The 27,889-nt window shown below is 39.7% G+C and overlaps 1 protein-coding gene across 1 annotated transcript; it reads left to right on the forward strand.

The window, feature by feature from the left end:
* Positions 1-60: 60 nt before the first annotated feature.
* LOC142355045 (uncharacterized) lies at positions 61-27,889 on the forward strand (the record flags this gene model as incomplete). Its single annotated transcript, XM_075407334.1, has 10 exons — positions 61-179; positions 633-849; positions 15,206-15,323; positions 15,807-16,078; positions 16,656-16,772; positions 19,976-20,152; positions 20,726-20,943; positions 25,875-25,988; positions 26,937-27,118; positions 27,789-27,889. Coding segments are annotated over 9 exons (1,523 nt in total), but the record flags the coding sequence as incomplete, so codon positions are not given.

The raw sequence follows: 27,889 nt of genomic DNA on the forward strand, positions 1-27,889 counted from the left end.
ATTTCAAATTATTGAAAACTTGATATTAGTTTTGAACTAAATTTGTCTCTTTTTTCCTAGTGCCATACAAGCTTCTCGGTCAGATGTACTTCTCGCTTACAAATGTGGATATTGGAATTAATCAGGAGCTGATCTTGAACCCTGGAAAGTACTCTCTGGACTTCGACTTGGACACGGGAGTGAGCTCTTTCTTGAAATTATAGCGATAATTTTTTGAGCAACACTGTCGTAATTTTAGGAATTTTAGTTAGATGTTCCGTTGACCTCTAACAGCCCATGTCCATTGTCATGTTTCTCTCCAAAACCTACAAGAAAATGTGCCAAAGGAACGTAAAATAAAATATTGTTGAATTTGAACGAATAAAAAATTGTCAATTAAAGGGAGGGCTAAATTAACGAATTTAATGTGAGGACTTTCATGCGGGTTTTTCTACCCATTCCCCACATTTTGTACATTTTTTACCTTTCCCCCTCTCCAAAAATGTTCTCTGTGTTAATGTGCAACAAACACCAAGATTGCACATGCTAGGCACTCGTTAAGTTGGGGGGGGGGGGGGGGCTCGAGCAAACGCAAAAGATCCCTTCATGCATTAAACAAGACGGCAAACATGTGAATTCTCGGTCCTGTACAGGTGTTCACCGACTTTGCATGGTTCGCTCGATGTGGTTCTGAAGAATACCCCACGGACAGTTCAGGTGAGTTGAAACGGACCCACCTCCCTTTGAGGGACCCAGATTCAAACCCATTGGGTGGTTTGGAGGGAAATGGTCCTGGCCGGATCAGTGACGAAAAAGTGGAAGGAGGAGAGATGCGATTGATTCCCGGCAACTTTGATGGGATACGAGCTGGTGAGATGGTTTTCTTGGAACTGTGTGTTCCCATCTATAATTGATGTTTAAATATGGTGACGTCTCAACAATTAGACGTACTAAAATGTACCAAATGTGATGTCTGCGACCCAGCACAGGTATGGTCCAGACCTACTTTGGTCATGGACAGGGAATCGGTCCGGTGCGACCCTATATAATATTCTGGACGGAGTCTGGGTTGCACCATCCTGGTTCTTGCCTATTTTCGATCTCTTCGGTCTGGTCCTTTTCTCAATTTGGTCTCTTCGGCCTGGCCCATACCTTAATTTCGACCTGTTCGGTCTGGCCCATATCCAATTTTCAGTCTGTTCAGTCTGGCCTTTGCCCATACTTTGCTCTGCTCGGTCAGGTCCACATCTATTTTCTAATGCAACCCCGAATAAAAACCTCTGTTAACATCTGTTAACCTCTTGAAGAGGTAATTTTAAGGAAGTTAGCTCTGATCAGCGTCCAAACAAACTATTTGGACTGATCAGAGCCCAGCAGTCCAGCTCAATACTGTGGTCAATCCTCTGCAGAATATATTTTTGAGCCTTGAAATGAAAATTTTTGTAAGATGCAGCCAATCTCTAGCAACTAGCAACGTAAAGATAAAAGATTAAGCAAACACTGAAGTTCGATTACTAAATACTCTGTGGTCCTCGGATTTGATGATCTTTCGGCTAAAAAAATTGTAAGTTAAAAAAATAATGTAAGTTGATTTTTGGGTTTAAGTCGGTCTGGCCCGGGGTAACCAAACCCAGGTCGAGGTGGCCAGACCGAAGTGACCCCTGATCAGACAAGTTTCGAGCGCACACATGTTCCCGGTGCGCTCGAATTACATGGTCTGGAAAAGGCTTCGAGCGCACTTTTGTCTGGACAATGGTCTGGAACTTGCCTGATCAGAGGCCACTTTGTTCTGGGACGGTCTGATCAGAGGTCACTTTGGTCTGGGACGGTCTGATCAGAGGCAGTTTCAAGCGCACACAAGTCTGATCAGAGGCCGATTCGAGCGCACACTAGTCTGACCAGAGACCAATTCAAGCGACATTTTTTTCAGTTTTTTTTTTGTTTTCTTACTGACTTTTGTTGTCTCGGGTAAGAGACAACAATAAAACAGCATTCTGATCGGAACTTCATCTGAAAATCTGATGGGTTTGATCAAAACCAAGGGGTCCAGCTGATAACAACTGCCTGTCTCCTCAAGAAAAGATTTTGAATTAAAGTAGATCAAGACGTTTTTATGCAAAGCTGTCTAAGTTCATTTTTTTTCAGTTAAAAGCTTAAAAAAATGGCATACTCAGTAATTTCTTTTGATCATTTTTTTCTATTTACTTTCATTAACAATACTTTCAGGATTGCTTTTTTCTTAGTTGAATATAAGATTGATAAAATGATATATGAAATGAATATATTATAACGATATTGAGAGATTTGTTCATGTTTAAAATAATTCTCTGATCAGACTATTTCGAACGCACTTTAGTCTGGACAATGGTCTGGAACTCGTCTGGACAATGGTCTGGAACTTGTCTGATCAGGGGTCACTTCGGTCTGGAACTCGCCTGATCAGAGGCGGCTTCGAGCGCACTTCGAGCGCAATATGATCTTCGAGCGCATTCTCGTCTGATCAGAGGTCACTTCGGTCTGGGACGGTCTGATCAGAGGTCCCACTTGTCTGGGACGGTCTGATCAGAGGCGATTTCGAGCGCGACCTCAACCTGGGAAGTCTGTTCAATCTGGCCAAGGGTCTGTTCGGTCTTGCCTTGGGTCTGCTCGTTCTAGCCCAGGGTCTGGCTTGCGTCTGTTTGGTCTGGCCTTGGGAATGTTCAACCTGGCACAGCGTTGTCAAAGTCTGTTTGGTCCACGCCCGATTTTTGTCTGGCCCGTGTCTGATTCTGGCGCACGCATGATACGTCTGCCATTTTCAGAGAACGCCGGCAGAGCTGAACAGACCCTGAGCAGAAATGAATAAATAAATTTTAAAGGTAAATATTTTCTTTGTTATGAAGATCTGTAGAATTTCGTATTTAGACAAGGTTAATAGTCGGGGAGACACTACCACCCGAAATCCTAACTTGAAAGGTTTATTTTGGTGGAAAGGTTTTCTTCAAAGTTTACTCACGGTGTCCCCGGCTTGCTCTGTCTCCGGCTCGGAATCAACTCGGTTGCTCTAAGATAAAATGATAGAATTTGATAGAATAAATCAATAGATTCAAGAATAAATCAATTGGGTTTTAAGCAACAGAAAATAATTCAAATTACTATATTGGAATTTATCACAAGATCCCAAGCTCTCTAAATCAAACTGAATAAGTATAAAGCTGTCTGCTCGGATATCAGCCTCACAAATCTCTCGTTCTGGGCTCTCGATATTCTTTACGAAAGTCTTTCTTCTATTAAGAAAGACCAACTTCACTTGACAACAGCTATTCCCTCTCTCTGATTTTGTTACTCAAGTTGTACTCCTCTACGATGTCAGAGTTATTCGGAGCCTTCTATAGCTCTGCTGCCACAACAGCAACCATGTTGGTTTGCTCCCTCTTAGCAACTAATCGACGTATTGCAACGCGTGAACAACAACTTTGTTCAAACCGCTGCTATGGACATTAAATGGTCCTCACTTACGTAAAGTTCGTTATGACATCAAAAGAACAATTGAATGACCTGAACGCCTTCTTTATACATTTCTGACTTCTATTCAAGCTATTCAAACTAGAACAATAGGAGTATCAGACTTATGACGCTACCAATTAATCAATCGGTCAAACTATGAACTCAAGAATCTAAGCCTTATTTGGAAGTCTAAAGTTCTCCCCATGGTATCTCTAAAACAAATTCCCTAGAAGTGACAACAGCGGAACTTGCCTCAAGGTATGCACTAACTCCCTATCAAGTTTCAGCATGCTGAGGTAAATACCGGATGATAACTAGCTTTTATAAAAAAAAACCACTGAGAAAAAAAATTCTTTTACCTACTCAACTTTTAGATCCACATTGATTTGTCCCACTAACACTCGGTTCACCAAATGGTGTTTAAATGCAAGCCAATATACATGCTAATAACTTGTTGCGGACCGATTTTTGAATTTCAAGTTGTATCCATTTTTATTGCGACATTTTGCGAGAAACGTAGGATTTCACAAATTCTACACTCCTCCCTTCTAGACTGTTATTCTCCTGAATAATTGCTAAACTTATGAAAAGACTAATTACTATACTCATGCTACCCTAACCCCCCTGTCCCATTCGCTTTAATTTGGTTTTAATAGTAATATACTATAGAGTTTAGGATCAAATCAGCCTCTTTCCACCAATGGAGAAACTTTAGCTGACAAAAACGCAGTCATCTTCGCTGGAAATAGTCTCTAGCTCAAAAATTCCTCCACTCTCCGACTCCGTCGATAGCTCTTCGAAGTAGGAGGAGTAGCTGGTAAGCCTGTCGGTAGACCCCAGCCTCAGCGAATCGATGCTCTCTGAGCCAACACTTGGATGGAAGGAACTATCTCTATCGCCCTCCTCTGCATTCCCACCGGAATTGGCCGACCAATCCTTCGACAGGAAGCCCCTCAGCTCGTGCCGTGGGCCACTCCCCTCCTTCAGAAGGATAAATCCACCGTCTTCCCTCAACTCCACTATCAGATATTGGAAGGACACGCGAATCATTTTGATTCGTAACCTCAGTCCCAACATAAAGGAATCCCACACCCATTTCTCCTCATCCTCGAATTTATCCAGGTGGTATTCGGGGATCACCGGGTACATAGTTAGATCCATCGCGAACGGGTGTTGGCTTTTATAAGTTCACTCTTCATCTTTCTGAAGCCTAAGTTACTGAACTTAGCGTTAAGATAAAGAGAACAAAATGAATTGTCTACTTGTGATTTTCTCATTCTCTACACAGTTTATCCTCTCCTCGGTCACTTACACTGGTTTCATTCTTCTTGAATCTCATTATTCTTTAATGATTGCTTGCAGAACAATCAACTCAAAGCTGAATAGAGCTCGTTAATTTTCAATAGCAACAAAAAAAATGAACAGAAATCACTTCTTTGTACAACCAACGCGTGCTTATTTTGACTTCTACTGTATAAATATCTCATTGTTCCAAAGCTCTAATTTAAACAGCACCTTAAATCTTAGCACAGCAAACCAAATACAAATGACCAACACCAACTATTGCGTTCCGGCGTTAGAAACTTTGGTTGGGGAGGGATTTTCTAATATTCAAATTCAGGAAAGTCCCGCAAATCATTACGAGTTTACTATTGTCATTGACCCTCACTCAACCGATAGCTTAATGTTTAGCACATACGAGACTTACGAATTTCTCAGCTTGATCGAAGGCCTAATTAAATCGGGTCAGTTGAATAGCTCGTGGCATGTCATAAGCTTACTAGATGATCTGAGACCACGAGTTGTGTTCCCCAACCGCAGAAAGGAATAATCCTTGCTCGCCTCCCTCCTGTAGTTCAACCCTCTTTTCCATACATACTTCTCCCTTTACTCTTGTGGCCTTACCGATGCCTACGTATCTTATATACTTAAAATATTTTAGTTTTTCTTCCTTTTATCCATCGATCAGTTTTCGAGAGTTTGGGATTTTAAAATAAGATCATATAGATCTCGTATATACGAATAACACTAAATAAAAAAAGTATTTACAATGAAGCGGAGTTTTATACCCATTCCGCCTAGAAGTGAAGGGGGGATTGTAAAAACCCATTGGAATTACCCTGCATACTCCTTAAAACAATTGATATCAATTACTGCATTGGTGGGGGAGGGGGGTTGTTCTAGGCTGGTGCTTCCATTCTTTTAATCTATATACAAAGTAGCAAGTAATACTCTGATTAAACACTAGAATGAAAGGGTGATTAAGGCCTACCACATAAGAAGTCGAAGTCAGAGTAATCAAGGTCAAAGTATGCAAGCTTAAGTCTGAGAATTATCCACTAGTACAAGAAACCGGTTACTTCTCATAACTCCCCACCACGCAATTGTTCACCAGGTGAGAAAGACGTCTCCTGGGGTAGCAACACTCTCTTCACTCTCATACCCATTCCCGTGCTTGTGTCACGTCTTGGGGTCTCCGACATCGACGCCGGCGAGATAGCCGCCTCATTCAGTTCGAAGATCGAGTTGAAGCTGGGTGGAGCTCCAACAGGTGGTGAAAAGCCAGGTTGACCGGTGCCAGGTCTCTATGAAAAGTCAGTACTGTCATCTCGGGGTATCTTCGACCACGGAAAGCGGTTCATTTGTCGTCGGAAAAGTCTCTTATACAGCGGGGCGGGGTTCTTCATACAAGATTGATAGAAAAGTTATGCCATGAAGAACAAGACTATGGCTAATAAGAACCACACCACAACATTGTCTGGTCGGCTATGATATGCACTCCAATGGAAAGGCATGTGCTGGTTAATAATTCCTTCGGCAAAGGGACGAGAGATCTGCTCCATACTTTCGTCGTCCACAGTCTCTTCGGTTAATTCGATCAGGTTAAGTCTTAGAACCTCTAGCATTTCTCCATGAGCCTGATCACGAAAAGCATTGGGGATCCCTGCTCCCACCTTTTTGGATTCCACTTTCCTTAGCGTAGCAAATAGGGTGCGCAGCAAAGGATGTTGCTGGATATTGATCACCATTCCACTGCTGTACTGACATGTCCTGGGGTCCGGTTACAGAATTAGAGTTCGACTGGGGTTCTCAAATCGTCCATCGCAAGGTGGCCGGAGCAAACAGCTCCAACATCCAGGAACTGGATAACCAGTCTGCTTCAACCCATGAGTAAAATTGAAGAACTTGTAGGCAGAAGACCTGGCTGTAACCAAGTAAGTCGAATCGTCTAAGTAGTCTGCTGTTGGCTCCTCTGGTAGTACAACCACCTCCTGGGGCACAGCTTCAAGGCGGCGACAGGTAGGTCGAAAAACAAGCTGGATAGACAAGTGGCTTCACTCGTTCGGGACATTGAGATTGGTTTCAGACACAACTTCAGACGGTTAGTTCCTACACAGTGCGAAATAATTTTCTCCTCTGACACTTCAGCGAAATGGACTCTTCTCTCCGATACTAGAAGGTGAGACCTTCGGAACAAAATTTGGGTTGCCGTAACTCCATCGTTAATAGGTTGGGGTAACGCCACAGCTCGGTAGACATGGTACAATCCGCTAGTGTGATGAAGAGGGATATTCACGAGTACATTAATTCCCGTGGTCGTTATCACCGTAGAATCCACTAGCTCAAATCCGTAGTAGGTCATCAGCTCGGATCAAGGTATGGCTTCTCGCATCCTGTCCAGTTTCAAACCATCAAGAACCTTCTGCAATACTTCTGGTGGAATTAGGGTAGCTGGAATTAGTCCCCTTGTCAATGAAGACAACGCATCATCAAAAATGTATCCAAAGTTGTGCAACCCGATTTTGAAAGCAATAAGTTCCTCATGCAGTGCGTTCCAAGCTCGCGAGTAATTTAGCATGGCCGTTGAAAATCGTGAAGCCTCCTGGTAGACATCGTGATGTTTCGAACTGGCGTATAGCCGCTGGCCATCCAAAGCTCCGTCGATTTCCTCCAACAACCGATTCATCGCATCCCGGATCATTTGGAAGTTCGCGTTCGCATCGTGAGAAACCATTTTCAACTGGTTCTGGGTCTTGTTAAGTGAATGCCCAAGCAAATTAATCCGCTCCCCGGTTTCCAAAGTTATTGTCCTGACAGCTTTGTCAAGAAACTCTGCCTCCCGTCCTAATTCGTCAATTGCTTGTCTTCCTCCACAAAATCCAAAAAATGAGAAGTAGTGACAGGATCCCTGCTTGAGGACCGGAGCCAGAACGATGGCGGCCGCGGCTCCAATCAACAGTGGTTTCACCCATCGTCGCTCCCTACTGTGAGTGTGTAAAGAACCATTGATGAACGTTTCGGCCCGTATCTTCATCTCTGCTAGCACTCGAGCAATGTCGTCCACTTCGTATTCTATCCCTTTGAGTGCTATGTAAGTGACATTGATATAGCTCTGCGTCAGTTCCTTGTTTCCACAGATTCGTTGTTTGTAGTAACCATTCCATCGTTTCGCAAACTTGAATTGAAATTCTTGAAAGGCAAAATCTAGGTGGGTCTTGTTGATAGCCGGAAGAATAGGAAAAGGGATCGAGACCCAAGTCGACTCCATGGCACTAGCTATGATTACTGGCGTCTCCGTGGTGAAAGCCGCTCCTGCCGTATGGCCGTATGGTTGAAAGAGATACCGTCCGGCTTTCTTGCTTCCATCGATCCCATCACCGCAATTGAAATCAGAATGAGGTTGAAAGTCGACATTGTCCAGTTGAATGAATCCTAAACAGCCTGTCGTTAGTTGGGGTCGATAACTAAAAAGTGTTGCGTTAAATTGTTAGTAGGTGGTAGTGCCTTCTCCCATTTCTATTAGTTATTCGTCAATACCCAGCCGAATGACTGGGCGGATCCCTCGTCTTGGTCGTCTTGCAGGTCCCGTATCTGGAGAGACTACTGTTACCTCCCTAGGTTCAGGAACACCAGATGACTGGTCCTGGGCTGGTTGCTCTGGTTCACAAAGAAGTGGCTCTGCTCGTGCATCGTCAGCAGTTACTGGCGCTTCCAGCCTGCCCTCATCAGTTGCAATTTCCTCCGGTACCCTGGCTGGTTCCGTTACAACCTGTTCCTGAAACAGTTCCTCCAAGTTCGGCACGTCGTCATCAACCCGTTCATTTCGTCCCCTTCTCTGTACAAGGCGTCGCATCCTGGCATTCTGCTCTGTTGGGCGTAAGTCGAATCCCTCTTCTTCCCAATCGTCTTGATCTACGCCTGGATGTTCCAGAAACCCTTCGGACCTGAGAGCCGTAGTCCTTTTCTTTTCCTTTGGGCTCCAAGCATCGCCTTCCTCCAAATACGGTTTGAGCATATTGTAGTGTAATAACCTCCATTTTCCCATTTGACTTGGTTTCGCTACTTTGTAATTAACCTCCGATGTTCGTTCTAAAACTACATAAGGACCCTCCCACGGCAGGATGAACTTCCGAGATTTTGCTTTATGCTTTGAGTAAACCCACACTTTGTCCTGCTTTTCATATGGTTTCCCATAGACTTTCTTGTGGTATTGATCCTTCTGCCTCCTCTGGTTTATTCCTAGAGATTCCCTAGCGGATGCATGAGCCTCGCTGAATAAACGTGACAGATCCTCCGCAAAGCTGTCTCCTGTAAGTTCTTCGTCGTGGGGCTTTGTATAGAATAAGTCTATGGGGTACTGGCACTCCTGTCCATACACAAGACTGTAGGGAGTTGCTTGTATTGTCCTGTGAATTGTTGTGTTGTAAATAAAACTTAAGTAGGGTAACATTTTATCCCATGTTCGCGGGTTGTCCGCACAAAACTTCGAGATGACGTCGGCAATCACCCGGTTGTGCCTCTCAACTTGCCCGTTGCCTTGAGGGTGATATGGTGAGGTCCTGGTTTTATCAATTTTCAACAGCCTGCAGACCTCCAGCATGAGCTCACTCCCAAAGTTCTTTCCCTGATCCGTGTGGAGAACGTCGGGTACACCAAATCGCAAAATCCAACTTTCCACAATCTCTTTTGCTGCATCAAGTGCTTCAGTACCATTCAATGGGACACTGACCACATACTTCGTGAAGAAATCTGTCATGACCAATATGTGCTTGGCTCGCGTTTCGTTGGCCATCGTGACTGGACCCAAGATATCTGCTGCAACAATGTGGAATCGTATCCCAACTTTAAATGGCACAAGTCCTCCAATCCTCCTTCTCCCAGCTGTAGTCCAAGCTGCACACGGTAGACACCAAGCGAGCTTCTTTTCAAAATCTTGTCTCATGTGTGGCCACCAGAAACGTTGGCGGATTCTCCTTAACGTCTTCTCTACAGCAAAGTGCCCCCCACTGACTGGGGATGCGTGCAACTGATCCAGAATTTCCTTCTGGCCCACTGCTGGATAAACGATTTGAATTATTTGGGGATTTTCCGTCCAAGCAATACCATCGCCGGTAGAGGATGCCTTTCCTCACGGTGAGTTCGTTCCACCTAGACCAATATGCCAATACTTCGGGCCCATGCTGCACTGCTTCTTCTCGCGTCACTAAGTTGGAACCAAAACTCTCAAGATCTCCTCCCGGATTATAGTGGAGCCACATGAAAACTCTGCTAATAGCTTCGTCCTCCTGCTGCATTTTCTCTACATCAAGCGTCTCTCTACTCCAAATTATTGCTTGTCCATCCAGTGCATCTTCCTCCGAGTCGGCGCCTCTTCCCACTTCTTCTCGGATCATTCCACAGGATTCTCGGGTTCTTGCCAAAGCCACTTCTAGGGAAACAGGCTCAGGACAATTACCAGTCAATTCTTCTCTCTCTCCGGGAGCCCAGTCTGGTTCTTCTGACGTGCGTCTTAATAAACCGTCAGCATTGCCATGTTGATTGCCTGCTCTGTGCACAAACATGAAGTCAAATTCCTGAAGCTTTTGAATCATCCGGAAAGTCATCCCATACGCATCCTGTCGAAACATCCAACGCAAGCTGGCGTGGTCAGTTCTTAGGACAAATGGAACGCCCAACAGATATGGTCGGTACCACTTCAGGGCCTGTATTACCGCCAAAACCTCTCTTTTAGCGGTCGAGTACATCATCTCTGTCCTGCTTAACACTCGTGACGAAAACGCCAGGGGTCGATCCACTCCATTGATTTCGTTGGAAAGTACGGCCCCAATGTTAACATTACTGGCATCAGTGTCTACAATGAATGAGCCCAAATAGTCTGGGTACTGGAGAACGGGGGCAGTCACCAGCTCTAATCTCAACCGGTCAAAAGATGCTTGCTGTGCTGGGGTCCACTCAAATCGTGCACTCTTCTTAGTCAAATCATGCAAGGGTATGGCGATGCTTGCAAAGTTATTGATGTATCTTCGATAGCTAGCAAATCCAATAAAGGACCGGACATCTCTCACTGTCTTAGGAACGGGCCATTCCTTAACTTTTGACGTCTTCTCGGGGTCGGGGGACGTTCCATCTACTCCGATGACGTGACCTAGGTAAACCACTTGTCTCTGGAAAAGCTGACACTGACACTTCTTCGGCTTCAATTTTAGATTTGCATTACGTAACGTCACGAACACTTCTTCGAGATGCTTCAAGTGATCCTCTGCCGTCTTGCTATAGGTGAGGACATCGTCCAAAAAGATGAGATTAGTTTGGTGGAGACTCTGCTGAAATAGCTCGTTCATAAGTCGTTGGAAGGTTGCGGGCGCATTGTACAGGCCAAATGGCATTCGGACATACTCATACAGACCTCCGTCTGGGGTCACAAAAGCGGTCTTATATCTATGTTCGGCGGCTACAGGAACTTGCCAATATTCACTTGCTATATCCACAGAAGAGAAAAATGTGTTTCCTCTCAGAGCGTCAAACACTTGGGCTTGGTTAGGCATCGGATAGGCATCCTTCACAGTGACATCATTCAGTTTCCTATAATCCACACAGAACCTCCTGCTCCCGTCTTTCTTTTTCTGTAGTACAATTGGCGCACTATACGGACTTCTTGATGGCTGTATCACTCCTCTCTCTAACATTTTTCTAATTTCTTCCTGGATGATTGGTATCCTAGCTGGTGAGACTCGGTGTGGCGGTACCTTGATAGGCTTACTGCTATCTGTTTCAATCCGATGCTCGACCACGTCGGTAGATCCCAGCTCGGAATCATCCAAGGCAAACACGTCTCTGTATTAGATGGCCTCTGGTCCCGCAGTGCAATCCAGTGATCTCCTCGTGCTTCCGGGGCACATTTCTTCAAAATTTGCTCGGCTTCCTGTTCAGGTGAATTTAGAGGAACAATATCCTCACCAGCTTGCATTTTGAACTCATCCCCTGAATTTAGACATAAGTTTTGTTGGCTTCTAGTCACCCCTTCAGCTAAGGTCTCCTCTTCCTCTTCTCTGTTGGGTCCTAAGTTGTCGTCCTTCTCGCCATCCTCATCGTAGATACTCCCAGAGGCCATCATAACCTCTACTTGGTCTTCCTTGCCAACTTTTTTCAGGATCTGATGGACCGCTTCTTTCGTTTCGGCTTCATGTGTCGGCTTCGTGTTACCATTCTACGAAGTTCCCCACAATTTTCCGCTGTTCAGCGGTATAATAGCTGACTCCACTGATGCTGTCCACAACTGGTTGGTCTGCAAATCGATTACACAGTTATGTTTTTGAAGATCCCTGAGTCCGAGAATCATTTCCGTTTTGAGTCCGTCAATTATAAGAACTTCACACTCGTCATCAATGCCACCCATTTTGAGATGAACTGCTGCTGATCCTGTAACGTTTATATACCAACCATCAACTGCCTCCAGGAGTCCACGGTACCGCATCAGTTTTGGCGGTTCTTTAAATTGGTCAAATGTGGAAGATCTTATCATATTGGTTGAAGCTCCTGTGTCCACCAAAATCTCTATTGGAGTCCCATTTACCTCCCCCGTAACTGTAATACTTCCAGTTCGTTTGTCTGATTCCCCCTTCACTGCAACTTTAGGTTTGAGAAACCGTGGTTCCGGTAGTTTGTTGACTGCTTCTATATCGTTTAAAATGTCACGGTTATCTTGTTTGTTTTCGGCCGGGATGAAACCTTCTTTCCTAAATCCCTGGAGACTCCCGGCCCGTCTTAGTTTAAATGTTTCTGTTTCGATTCGTTGCATTCTCGTGCGTAGTGTCCCATCTTAGAGCAATTGTAGCAGCGGACCCCTTGTTTTGAGGTCCCAGACTGCTTCTTATCGGTGCTGGCAAAGTTCTGGCCGTAGCGGCTGGTTTCTGGGTACGGATTGAACAATCGGCGCGGGTTTCCGCCCTGATCTCCTGTTGTTTCTTTTCCTGGTCCGGGGATTACTGAGATGACAAACTTAGTCATCATTTCGGACATCCCTTTAATCATGTCCGCCTGATTCTTTACTTGTTTCTTCATCTCGTCCATTTCTACCTTTATCATGTCGGGCTCCATTTGTCCACTCACAGCTTGAACATGACGTCTCTCCACAAATTGGTCTGACTGTTGAAGGTACCTGGTGGTCGCCAACTGCCTGCGCTGCCTCATTCTAGATCCTCGACTGATTGCATCGATGTCAAGGGCCCTATCAACGGCATCATTGAACGTGTTGGGGTCCTCCCGAAGAAGCAATTCCTGTATCTCTAGATCAAACAGCCCATCGATGAACTGCTCTCGGTTCATGTTATCTCTCGTAGCTGCATTCATGGTGGCATTGGCAATTTCCCCAGGCGACCTCACCCGTCTGGAGAACTCTCCAATCTCCTCTTTCTCACCCTGGGCCAAGTTCTTGAAATCTGTTCTCCCTGTCCTCGGATTCCTGTAGGGTGATATCCTCGGGTCCAAGTAGGTCATCATTCTTGCCAGAGTGGGAGTGGGTTGGTCTTGCTCCTGAACTCGATAGTGTCGGGGCATGGCATTAAACTCCTGCATTGCCCAACCAACAAGAAGGGTAGGTATTGTGCTTCGAGCCTGCTCATCCGTCCAACCATGTTTGTCCATGAGGTATGAAAAGTGGGCTTTCCATGAAAACCAATCGCGAAACAACGCCGACGGGAACTTTTTGGGCCAGCCAGCTCTGTTGTTGACCGACAACTGGTTTTGAGCCACGACCACAGCCTGCGCAAAAAGCTGTCTTTCGTTTTCGTTCATTGCTTACTTATGAACTCAGGACTTCTTCGTCTTGAACGGAGCTCGGATTACTCTCCTTGCTCAACTGATTGTAAGTGTACCTGAGAATAACTGGCCCACCCAGGAGCGCCATTGTAGAATTTCGTATTTAGACTAGGTTAATAGTCGGGGAGACACTACCACCCGAAATCCTAACTTGAAAGGTTTATTTTGGTGGAAAGGTTTTCTTCAAAGTTTATTCACGGTGTCCCCGGCTTGCTCTGTCTCCGGCTCGGAATCAACTCGGTTGTTCTACGATAAAATGATATAATTTGATAGAATAAATCAATAGATTCAAGAATAAATCAATTGGGTTTTAAGCAACAGAAAATAATTCAAATTACTATATTGGAATTTATCACAAGATCCCAAACTCTCTAAATCAAACTGAATAAGTAAAGCTGTCTGCTCGGATATCAGCCTCACAAATCTCTCGTTCTGGGCTCTCGATATTCTTTACGAAAGTCTTTCTTCTATTAAGAAAGACCAACTTCACTTGACAACAGCTATTCCCTCTCTCTGATTTTGTTACTCAAGTTGTACTCCTCTACGATGTCAGAGTTATTCGGAGCCTTCTATAGCTCTGCTGCCACAACAGCAACCATGTTGGTTTGCTCCCTCTTAGCAACTAATCGACGTATTGCAACGCGTGAACAACAACTTTGTTCAAACCGCTGCTATGGACATTAAATGGTCCTCACTTACGTAAAGTTCGTTATGAGATCAAAAGAACAATTGAATGACCTGAACGCCTTCTTTATACATTTCTGACTTCTATTCAAGCTATTCAAACTAGAACAATAGGAGTATCAGACTTATGACGATACCAATTAATCAATCGCTCAAACTATGAACTCAAGAATCTAAGCCTTATTTGGAAGTCTAAAGTTCTCCCCATGGTATCTCTAAAACAAATTCCCTAGAAGTGACAACAGCGGAACTTGCCTCAAGGTATGCACTAACTCCCTATCAAGTTTCAGCATGCTGAGGTAAATACCGGATGATAACTAGCTTTTATAAAAAAAAACCACTGAGAAAAAAAATTCTTTTACCTACTCAACTTTTAGATCCACATTGGTTTGTCCCACTAACACTCGGTTCACCAAATGGTGTTTAAATGCAAGCCAATATACATGCTAATAACTTGTTGCGGACCAATTTTTGAATTTCAAGTTGTATCCATTTTTATTGCGACATTTTGCGAGAAAAGTAGGATTTCACAAATTCTACAAGATCTATCCTGTCCGTGGTCGCAACCTCCCCCTCCCCCCGAAAGTAATAAATAAATTTTAAAGCTAAATACTTTTTGTGTTACGAAGGTCCATCCTATCCGTGGTCGCAACCTCACCCCCCCCCCTCTCCCCCGAAATTAATAAATAATTTTTATAGCTAAATGTTTTCTGTGTTACGAAGGTCTATCCTTTCTGTGGTGGCACAACCCCCCCCCCCCGTAAATTGCCGCAATTCATATCAACAAGGATGATAGATTTAAAATTAATTTAATTTAATTTAAGTACACTTATGTACTAAAATAAATAACCACATTCCAGACAGTATTATAAAAATTGTCAAACTCTCTGTTACTTGTTATGACTGTTATGGTTAATAAAGTGTTCTTTTTTTTAAAAAAAATGTAAATTTTGAGCAGGTATGACTTGTGAGATTATGGCTACATTCAGGAAGACTTTGGACCCTTACAACAGAACAGGAAGAGCCATCATAACGATCAATGTCTTTGAAACTCAAGTGCCAATGTTCAAAATCATGTACGTGAAATATCAGCTCATATATTATCGAAGAAAAAAAAACATAAAAAAGCAACAGATATTCAAAAATGTTCTTCAATTTTTATATTCTTAACATAGCCACAATGAAATTTGATAGGATACCATTCAATGAAATTTGATAGGATACCATTCAATGAAATTTGATAGGATACCATTCAATGAAATTTGATAGGATACCATTTATTCTTTTTTGGATCCAATTTTCGTAAATTGGAGCTATAGAACTTTGCCGTTCTTTAAATTATTAGAGCTTTTTGATTCTTTTTCAAAGGGTGCCTGCAACATGGCTGCATACCCCGGTACATTACTGATACTGTTTTATCCTCTGAATTTTTTTTGCAATTTTTTCCCTTGAATTCATTTTTTTCGGCAGGATTATCCGCAAAAAAAGCTATCCATGCTGAATGCATTTCTTACATTTCTTGAAAAATCTTGCTTCTTATTAATATTAATTTGATGCAGAACTGGAAATGGAACGCAAGCAGAACCAGACATCACCCCAGATCAGAGATCAGCCCAAAAGATAAACCCTATTGGAACCTTCCGTGCATTGAGTGACTGTATCGGCACTACAAATTGCGAAGAAGTAACCTTCGAGTGGAGTTTTCGATGTCTCAGAAATGACGTCACTCCTCCGATTGACTTTGCTGATGTTGTGAATTATGATTACATCACGCTCACCAATAACGAAACGCTGCAGCCGAACACGAAACTGCGCGTGGACAATAAATTGCGTAAGTTCAATTTTTATGTTAATTAAACATCAAAATTTATATGCAAATTGCAACAAATTTTGGCAAAAATTGATATATTATTACCACAGCCAAGCAAAAAGCAAAAAGCTGAGTGTGGACAATCAATTGCTTAAGTAATGAAACTTCAACTCAAAAAGAAAACAAAGCAAATTACGAAAAAAATCGTCAAATTACAAAAAAAAATCGAAAAAAAGACAATTGCGCGCTTAATAAAAGTAACACTTAGTTGCCAGAATGCGTAATTTTTTTAGAATCATAATAACTACCATCACGGACCATTGGGGGGGGGGGTGATATGTGGGGTTATACCAACAGGGGTGACAAAAAGTAAACCCTTTACTTCAACCATGTATCAAGTTCTTCACTTGCCTCTCAGTATTTTCAGTTCAAACATTTCACCCACGGTCTTTATTGTCCTTTCAGAAAAATTTTACGGCTAGAAATTTTATACTCAATAAGGGCTTGTATTTTTTATAGCTTTCTAAATCATGAGGTGTGTCCACTGGACCACTTCCAGTGAGAAAATGGTGGGGGGCAGCTAATTGATCTGTTTTAGAAAACATTGGAGTTCCGACTGCTCTGTTGTATGAACAAACACGTGCAGGCGTCACTGACTGCTATTTGGGACTTACTGTGTGTATGGCAGATGAAAAAAGTCTAACCAGCACTTGTGGTAAGAATCATTTAGACTAAAAATTTTCAAAAAATATTCCAAATGCCGTTTGTTTTATTATTATTATCTTCAGAACTTTGCTAATCTTTCCGTTGATAACACACAGCATGTTATGCGGAAAAAATTAATTTCAAATAAATTTTATTTGCAGCGACTCTATCCAGGATCACCATTACACACCTCCCAGTCCAAATCTGTTCAATTTGTTCAGAAGATTTTATGCAAAGGACCAATTAAAGATCTGTAAAGGATAATATGAGAAATCCCGGATCTACTCTGTTTCTCTCCCCCCCCCCCCCGTCTTTTTACGCCCCCCCCCCCAGTTACATATTATATGTTGTTATGTAGCACGCTTCTATGTAGAAAATAGCAAATAGCACGTGCTTCTGGAGGGCTTAAAAAAATATGAGCCTACTAAACGGGGGGGGGGGGGGGAGGGGGGCAAAACAAAATAGATCCAAAATCCCATTAAGGAATGAAATATTGTAACTGGAAAGTTCTATAAACTTTATATTTTCTAGAAGTCTCAGGTTTTAAATCATACAAAAATTTGGAAGTTTGTCCAAACTGAACGCCAACTCTTAATCTGTACTCTTAATCAGTGAAATTGCAGTGAAGTCTTGAATCAGTGTTGTATCAGGGATCTGATCATGTCACTTTTCAGGCTTGGCACATCTTGAATCAAATCATAAGTTTTGCCAAGTTCGCCAAGACTTGAAAACTTTTACGTCAAGTTTTGAGCTCAGTTTTTAGTGTTGTTTATCTTTCGTTTTGTAACAAAGTAAACAGACTGTCTTTTACAATGACATGCTTTCAAAACTTTCAAAGAGAAAAATAAACAAAAGATAACGCTTGCACTTCCTCAAAGTTCACTTGATAGAGAATGAAAAAGTTTCTGAGATCACCCAAATATACCTGTCAGAAAGCTCCTATTTGATACTGCACTTTTCTTTTGCAGTCAATGAAACACAAAAACTCAAAATTAGTACCCTCATCACTACCTGATTCAATAGAAACTGAGGAAGACTGATGATATATGCAGAACTTAATCTTTTTATTTCATATACATAATCTATGATATGCTTAAAAGTCTTAATAGTATTACACAGACACTACACAAGAAAAAACTAAAGCCAAAAAAACCCTAAACAGTTTTTAAGCGTAATTTCAAACATATTTGTGTCAGAAAAAACAACATCGGCCTTTGGTTTCTGTTTTGTATAATTCCTGTATTAAAACGTATCATTTCTCAAATACTCAAAAAATTTGAATTCTGTTTTGTTGACGTTTTTCAAAAGATGCAATGAATTTCATCATCATATATTTGAAATTATCTGAGAAACTTGTGCAAAAATTTTTATCATTCATGCTGAAAATATTAGAGCCCAATGCAAGTTTCAACAACATTTTCAAAACGAAAATGCACTAATTCTGTAGCTGTGATTAACCACTAGGTATTTAAAAATCTTGGTAATTTTGTAACCCAGTTAATTCGTTTTCAGATAATTCAAGATGAAATGTTTGACATGTTTGCTCACCAAAATTTAAATAGCCGGCATCTTTTGTCACTATTAAATCATCAATGAAATTTAGTCAAAGTGTAAAGTAAGTTTTTAATTTCGTTTTTCAAGGTTAATGGTTTCTAAAATTTTATTTTTCTGTGGAATTGAAACAGAAAATTTGCGATTTTGCTGTACAATTCAGAATTTCCAAAAATTTATTCAGAAATTGGAATCAAAACTGATCGATCGAACATTAATTGATGCTATTAGTTTAAGTAAACATCTTGATGCCACAGCGTAAAATTTTACGAAGAACAAAAATATGTTTGTTTTTTTTTCACATATGTATCACATCACGAAACCATGAACATACAGCTGGCTCTTCTTTAAAAGTTTTGTTTGACTAAATTGAAATATGAGGGTTTTTTATCTCTCGTTTGGCGGCAGCAACTCTCTAAACTTTTTTGTTGGTTTCTTTTTAAAAATTCGAAATAGTTGGATATCATATTGGATTTTAAAAGTTATTGAGCTGTAAAATAGTTTTTCATTGTTCATTTTTTTTCAGAAACTCAATACTTTTGAGTGTAAAGTAAATTCTTTGAAGCACCCATTTTCAAGCTAATGCAGCAAATGCTGCAAATCATTGTGTTTAAAAAAATCTTGAAATTGAAATTGCCCGTCTCAAGGCAATTGGATAATCAGGTAAAGATAAATTGTCCCGGGGGAGAAATAAAGTTTATTATCAATTGTTCCCGGTTCTGTTAATTTTCATCAGTCGAAATTTCGCTTATGCTTACCATTTTAGCGTAAAATAATGGAGTGGTACTTGAAATCATAAAAAAATATGAGAACAGAAAAACTCCGTTGCTATCACTAGAATTTAGTGCAATATCTGTTGCTATGTCAGTCAATATCTCAAGAAAAAACAGAGGTTATCATTTTTCTGGATTGAATTTTATGACGCATAATAATCCAAGCAATTGTTTAAAACTGTTTTTTTTAAAAAAACTTTTTGTTTTCAAGTTTTTTTTCTGGATTAAATTGAAAAATGTTTGAAAGTGTCGTTGTTTTTGTTTGATTTTTGTCTGAGCAAAATTTCTGTTTTTTAACTTGAATTTATTTGAAAACGAAGAATTGTTTTGGTGACTTTTTTCATGAAGATATTTGCACGAAATAAGGACAATCAGTTGAAATTGAAGCAGCACCAATGTTTTTGCTTCTCATTTTGTTCTTTTTAGTTAATTTTTAGCAAAGTTTTTGTTGTTTCGAGTATCTTTTTTTAAAGTTTTGATTGACTTAAAAATACCGCAAATATCTATGTTATAGGAAAATTGAATTGCATTGGACTGTTTTTTACGATTTGAAAAGGTGCTTCTTTTTACAGGAGGATCATTTTTCTACCTGCACTTAGCTGTTGATCAGAAAAAGCAGCAAAACGTTGTCGAGAATGGCTGTTTTTGAGGCGTAGCGGAGAGATTTTTTGACAAAAAAGAAGTTCCTTCTTCACTTTCAGAAGAAAAATTGTAAAAAAAAACAACAGGCCTATAATGAATAAAAGTTACAAATTATGCCAAGAAAAACACGGATAAAACGTCGAGAGACGTCAGTCCAAGTTAGAAAAACAACTGGCTAGGTTGTTCAAAATGTATTGGGGGGATTGTTGGTTGTTGATTTTCAAGAGATAAAATTGTTTGAGTTTAGGAATGGCTGGTATGGCTATTATTCTCAACTTACCTCCAACGGGCGGCAACCTGCGAATGGAACACGCTCCTGTCATGCAGTATGGCAACTGTCTAGAAAACTACATGTTCTGGCGATTCTCATTTGACAACTGGACCGATCCAGATGACAATTGTATCAAGTCCTACAAGATTATACGTGAGACTGTTTTTTACAAAAAAAAATATTTCTAAAATTGGATCTTTTCCGTTTGCCCCCCCCCCCCCCCCCCCCAAGTACGTAATGCTCCCTCCAATTACAGAGCACGTGTCATTACATAGTAAATTAATATGTAAAAGTATGGCAAGTGCGTCTGGGGGGTGCTAAGCTGGGGGGGCACAAACGGAAAAGATCCCTAAAATCATCAATTCAAAAACTAAATATTTACAGAGAAAATCACATGAATCATGAAAATCTGTGGCGACTCAGAAAGCATATGTTCAACATTTGTTCCTAATCAAGACATCTGAATCGAAAAGTCATTACTCGGACCCGAGAAACATCTTGGCTTGATCCATCAACATATGTTTGCTCGGCGCATAAGACGAGGTCTTTAACTGAGTTAGTTAAAACAACTTGCAGCTCCAGATTCAAAACGGTTCTGTAATTGAACGCGCTTATTTTTTCACTCAATTGAAATTTTTCTTCTCCCGCTAAATATGGCCAGATTGCAATCAGGAGATATTTACGTGGTATAATGAAAATTTGAATTTAAGAGATGAATGTTTGCAGAGATCTCAGGGCCCAACATGCTTGACGTTCCTTTGGAACAAGAATTGATGACGTTGGATCCCTACGAGGTGCAGCAAACGGCTCTCTACAGCGGCCCAGAGAATCCTTATAACGAGAAAATCTCCTTCGGAAACAAGAACAAAAATTGGAACATTGTCGTTTGTGTGCGCGTGACCGACTGCTTCGGAGCCTTCACGTTCTTTTGCGTCAAGGACAGGGTTTGTTTTTATTTATTCGTTTTGTTCGGAGTTTGGGTAGCTTTATTTGGGCATTACTACATCATCATCAAATTGCTCTAAAAATCGACGATATTATGCGTGCCTAGTATCCAAATTAGTCAACGTTGAAAACGACAATACCGAATCTTTCTTATGTTAAATACCGAACAAAAACAATGATGCCGACAAAAAAAACGTACGAACTTTCGTCGTTTTTGCCAGGAAAAAAACGACAATACCAGGCAAATCCTTATGTTTAAAAACCGACGATTTCTCGCATAGGGACTGAATCTCAGAAAATATTTTTTACAATACAAAGAATTTGAATTGTAGTGGGGCGCTGTGTTTTTTTAAGATGTGTTCACACATTTTTCAAGGACTTTGATCTTTCGAAACGGGACAAACATGTAAAGCTCATTGGGCATTACGTTTCGTTAGAGGCCCAAAGTGGGCTTTAGTAGTCGTTCAAGTGCTTAGAGTGGTGCAGCTGCTGGGATGGCCTTAATTTAAGGTTAAAAGTTCATTTTTAGGAGTTTTTGGGATCAGAATGCTGCAAATATTTCATATTGTTTTGTGTTTTTTTGGGTTTTTTGTTTGATTTGTCTTAGGTTGAAGTTTTTTTTCAAAGTTGATGAAGGCCTTTTGCGAGACAAAATTAATTGTTTTGACCAAATATGAGCTATTTGTTTTGGTACTACAGACATAAACACGCAAAATGATCTAATTCTTGCAATTTTTTTCAAGTTTTTTATGAAAATTGTGGCCATTTTTTGAGTTTTTCCAGCTTCAGGGGCCGGGGAATCTCCTTTATTGTTTGATAATAGGGCATTGCATAGTTTCTAGAAACAATGGATTAGTTTTCAACATTTTAATGTCTCGATTTTAAGCGTTTTTCGATAAAATCTGCAATTTTTTTCAAGGTTTTCTAAAGTTTTGTCAATTTTTGATATTAGTCCATGCTCAAGTGCCAGAAAGCCTTATCCATCATCTGATGAAAGTTACTGCATGGTTTTTAGTGTTAAAGGATTTGTTTTCAACTTTTCAACAATTTAGCTTTTCGAACTTTAGATATTTTTCGATAAAAATTGCAATTTTTTTCATGTTTTTTTCAGAACATTTGTCTTTTATTCAGTTTTTTAACCTCAGTGGTCAGGTAGCCTCATCCAAGGTTTGATAGTATGTTTTTAAATAGTTGTCAGGGGGCAAGTAAATGGTTTTCGACATTTTAAAAGAAGAATTTCCATTTTTTTGAAATTTGAAATTTTTTTTAAAAATTGTTGCCTATCGGTCTTTGAGCCAAAGAATTTTTTAAGGATTGGAATTGGGTTACCGGATAGCCTCTAGAGACACAGAAATGATTCTGAAGATATTGATATCACCATTTTGAGCAACATTTCATTAAAATTTGCAAATGATTTCATTTTTTTTTATTTTTTCGGTCATTTTCGACTTAATCGATCTTCAAGGAGCAATTAATTTTTTTCATGTGTTGCAGATATAATATTGGGCTGATTTGAAAAACAAAAATTGGTTTTGGACATTTTTTTGAAATAGGTTTAATTAAAGGGATCAAATTTTGCCTTAGGGGTAAAAGTTTTAATAGTTTAAGCAATAAGTTTACTTTTGTGTAGTTCGTTTGATTGTTTTAGTTTCTCAAATTTTTGAGAAGATTTTGTTTGTTTTTTAACTGGCATTGTTCAATTGATCTGCTGGTCAGGTAGAGTACTTGTAAGCTTTTCATCAATTTCTTTGAATTGTATTTCAGGACTTGTCCTGCTATGTCCTGCAATCCATTTTTTAATCTGATTTTCTTAGAAATGGATTTCCCAATTCACTCATAGTCCTTTCTAGGTCTAGTTTTCTTTTTAGTCAATGAAAATTCTTTGAATTAAACTTCAGGACTTGTCCTGCTATGTTTTTATAATTCAAGATATTTTTGCAACTATTGTTACATAACAGTTTCTCAATTCACACATCAAAGAGTATGAATATTGCGACAACTTTTTTGGTTGAAAAATGGAATAATTATCAATTCGGTTTGATATATGCAAATTAGAATTAAAGTTCTTTTCACTGTATTAAATTTTTAAACTACTCAGAGCTAGGTAAGTGTAAAAATAAATGAGCAACACGTTGATACTTTTCGAGGTGTTTAATATGCACAACAATATTGTAGTTTTCTGTATCGAGTGATTATTGGATCGTCTCGAGTCCGATAACTTGATTCCAGTCTTTAATAAGAAATCAAAAAGCAGTTAGTAGCGTAATCTGATTAACCGAAAAGAATTCCTGACGTTAGTTTCCGATTCCAATCAATTTTATCTGTTATTGAGTATTTATGTTAACTCAGAAAACCAGTACTTTGCTGTTCATATTAAATTTCTCGAAAAGTATCATCATGTTGCTTGTTTATTTTTACACTTACATAGCTCTGACTAATTAAAAAAATTGGTCCAAATTCTCAACTATCCAACTTTAATAGAATACCGTCCAAAATTCTACCTATCTGATAACTCAAGTGACCCATACAGTAACTGAACTGTCTAACTGCTCAACTGACAAATGAATTGAGCGTTTTTCATATATTTGACAGGTAAGCAATTAGATAGTTAGGTTTTTGTATGGGTCAACTGATTTATTGGATAGTTAGAAATTAGCACGAATTTTTGTTAGACAAAGTAATAATCGTATGCTTTGATTTGTTGGATGTGAAAGTAACTTTGTAGAATCATTTTGGTGTTTTCTTCATTTTACACAAAAGGAAAAAAATATCGCAAGAACTTTTTCATCGTGGGATAAGATTTTTAAGAACTTATTTACCGATCAGATTCCACTGTATGATGGGATAATAGTTCCAAACTTCAAATTTTTTTTGAGTTTGGACCTTTATGCTACCCTGGATTTTCTTTGTTTAGTCAATTTTGAACGACCGATATATTTTCCGGGAACATGCAAAAACCTTGAAGCCTTTTACTATCAGAACACTTATAATTCACCAAAATTAACATTGTTTGCTTAATCCGCAGTCATTTTATCAGCTGCAATATCTAGCTATTGGACTTCTCTTGTCTTTTTAATACTTACAGAATTTTTTTTGGCTACTAGCGAGCTCTCTGTTTTTCAGATCTGCTCCACATATTTGAGCTCAAAGTGAAGTGATCAAAATCAAGTTGCAATGATGAGTTAAAAATTCACAATATACAAAAAAGAACAAAAAAGCAACAGCTGGTTTTAAGGCTTGGAGTTTTTCAAAAAAAATTCTTGAATGAGTTTTTGGGTTTTCGAGAACAATACACTGAGATCTGATTTTTTCGTTCTTTGTTCTTTTTCCTCTTCAATTCTTCAACGGTAAAATGTGTGTTTTAATTGTGAATTTTTTCATTTGTTTGAATCCTTCATTGGGCAAGTAATAGTTTATAAAAGTACACAAAGCATCCTACATATTGCCAGCAGTTGTTGTTCTTTGTGTTTGTCAAGGACTTAGCAGCATTAATGAAAAGTCCCACTGGTGAGAACTCGTGAATAAAAATAAATATTGTTTCAAATAAAATTTTGACGTTTTCTGTTTTTAATTGAAATGCTATTAGCAGAGAATTTTTGTTTTTGACAAATTGTTTTCAAAACAATTAACGTTGGAGTTCAACTCGATTTTTGTGCCGTCTTCTTATAAAAAGACAGGTTTCATCAATTATCGTTTGAAGCCTGATAGCATACAGTTTAGTAGTTACAGCTTGTAGCTAACCTTTTTCTTGATTTTGAAAGCATTTGTTCTTTCGCAGTTTTAGTGAGTTTGCGTTCAATTGTTGCTAATTTTTTCACTTATTTCCCTATTGGTTTCAATAACGGATTTTATCTACCTTCTACTGTTCAATAGAACGTTTCATACAATAATTCCAAAAAAATAGGTAGCTGTTTTTGGCTTTCATGCAAAGTTTTTTGGAAACTTTTTGATTGCAATTTTTGTTCAAGTTCATTTTCGTTACATCAAAAATTATCAGTCTTTCCGCTTGTTTATAATGTATGGTTGGGAGGTTTATCCTTTGGTATTCTGAACGCTTGATAAACACTTTTTTTTTATTTTGATAATTTTGGAACCACTAGTAGTTGAGAAAATTTTTTCGAGGTTTCTTGAAATAATTTAGTTTTTTTCCGATTTTATAAAAAAAATTGCATGAGCGACATTGTATGCCTCATTGTTTTTCAAAAGCTGCTGTTATACTGAATATATTGGTAATTACGTCATTTTGTTTAAATTTACGTCTTGTCTTGATATAAATGTTTCATTGTCAAGATTTTCATTCACCATATGACGTCTTGCTCACTTCAAACTTTTGAGTACTGTGCTTGCAAAATAATTTCTCTTCTTCCTAATATGAACTTTTTCGACTTTGTTCATAAGAGTTGCGGTAATTGAAGGTATCGAAATCCAATTGAAAGTTAGTTGAGGGCTGCTTTACAGTTAATGATTCGTAATTAATTAAAGACGTCACAAGTAGTAGAAAAGTTGTTCTTTCTTTGTTTTCTATGTCTAATTTTTTCATTGATAATTTGAGACTGATGGTCTGCGAAGCTATTGTTGTTATCTTTTGGCAATCTGCCAGCATTTTGTGGTTTGAAAACCTTTTATAAGTGAATCGCTCCTTGAAAGGAATCTTCAAAAATTTTCTTTTCACCGGGGGAAAATAGAGTTGCTTGCTTTAGCTAATTATTTTTTCCCTTAAAAATTGTTTATCAAATTGGTTTTGGAACATTTTTCCTGTGTTAAGTACAGCTGAAGCCAATCCTCTTTGTTCCTACGACTTAAACGACGGAAACTAATGAAAACGAAGGAAACGACGACAAAACGACGATTTCTTACACTAAGATTGTCGTTTTTTCGTCGTTGTCCTCAACACGGGTTCAATATACAGATATAAAATGGTGTGTTTTAGTTTGTAAGAATCAAAATGTCTGAGATGTCTACCTGCAAAAGTGTCGCTGCTAATCAGTCTACAACAACTAGAGAACCCGTTGAAGACACCTTGCAAGATTTGAATCTTCCCAAGGTATGAGTTTTTGTCATATCTTCAGTCACAAGGATTTATTTCTTGGTTCCCTGTAATTTACGACCCTCAATATAAATTTTAATGGATAGACATAATGAGTGAGAGCGATAGCAAGAAAATAGTTGACTTTACTCAAGGTGATAAAACAGTAAAAACGGGCAATCGAAAATTTTGTTCAAGTGTTCTGTTGGTTGTGGTGGGCGGTGATGGTGGGGTGGGGGGGGGGGGGGGGGGGGGGAGGCTGGAAAAAGCGAAAAAGTTGAAACTTCGGTCCAATTAATTTGGGTTCGCCTTAGAAGAAATCAAGACCTCAGCGAAAGAGTGAAAACGGAGCAGTTGTGATTTGAACCAGAATTTATTCTAAACCTGAAAATCTACTGTACTAATAATATACCAAAGCGTCTTCATCTCTTCGACTTACAGGTATCTCGGATCTTTTCCGTTTGTGCTCCCCCCCATCTTAGTGGGCGCATACTATTTGCACCCCCCCCCCCCCAAGAAGCACGTGCCATATTTTTTAGATAATGATTTACTATGTAATAACACGTGCTCTGCAACTGGGGGAGGCATAACGTACTGGGGGCACAAACGGAGAAGATCTGGTATCTCCTATAATCTCCTCAAGCTTTCACTTTTCCTGTTAAATTTTCAACGATAAATAGTTTTTCAATTTACGCTTTGTCAAACTATCCTTACGCAAAATCACAATACATATTTTGTCATAATATTGTACCTTCTAAATAATACGCACCCAATAAGTTGGGCGGGGAAGGGGGTATGAACAAAAAAGATCCTCCACTTTTGCAAACCACATTTTACTTTGATTTTTTAAAACCCCGCTTTATAATACCGGTCAAAAATGCTTTTATTTTCGAAAAATCCGTTTTGAGCGTTCAATCTTTCTTGAAGGCCTTCGATGAGAACGTGTAACGTCACTGAATATTTTAGGACTCACGCGTGAAACAAATTCTCATTGGTGACCCTCAAGAACTTGAGACAGAGTTCATGAACATGCAGCTAATGATAGAGAGTGCAATTGTGGACAACATGACCAAGTACTGGGCCGAGAAGTCTCAAAAATGGCACATCCATCGCAAACATCTTGGCAGACCTTCTTAACGAAATGAGAGGTGATTTTTTGATCTTTTCCGTTTGTGCCCCCCCCCCCCCAGACGCACGTGCCATATTTTTACATAATGATTTACTATGTAATGCTGCCACGTGTTTTATAACTGGAGGGGGGGGTGTGTGCATAATGTACTGGACATAACGTACTGGGGGCACGAAGGAAAAGATCCTGATTTTTTTTTAAAAAAAACTCCCGACATGCAAATGAACAACAAAACGCTGATCTTTGAATGTTTAAATGTGAGTTTTCAGATTTGAAGCGTTCGATAGCGTTACAACTTTATACTTTTTAATCAAGTTCTTTTTTACAGTCTGTCCTGCGAAGTTCAAAAACAAACGATAGCTTAGAAAACAGCAAAATATGCAATTGAGCATCCATGTGGACACTTTAAATGCCAGATAGTAACGTTCCAGACAAAACATACCGCGGATTTCTTACGTTGAAAACCGAACATACCGAACATATCTTGCGTCGTTTTTGTTCGGCCTTCTGGACTAGGGAGTATTCTTTTCCTTAGATCCAATTCGATTTTTTTGTTTTCATGCTTTAAATTCGAGCTTTGACCTTTTAACTCTTTCCTGTGATTCTGAAATTTTTTGAAAGCAGATATGTTGAGTGTCTTTAAGATCATTGCTTGGATTTCAACTTCCAACTATGATTTATTTTTTCAGGAGATCTGGATGAAGAGAATGAGCTGATCGAAGAAGAACGGGACTTTTATTCCAAGGATCTGAACGATGAAGTATCTCTCAAACTAGATGCTATAAGCGCT

Source organism: Convolutriloba macropyga, unplaced genomic scaffold (genome assembly GCF_964194025.1).
Source record: "Convolutriloba macropyga unplaced genomic scaffold, txConMacr16.3 SCAFFOLD_3248, whole genome shotgun sequence".
Lineage (NCBI taxonomy): Eukaryota > Metazoa > Xenacoelomorpha > Acoela > Convolutidae > Convolutriloba > Convolutriloba macropyga.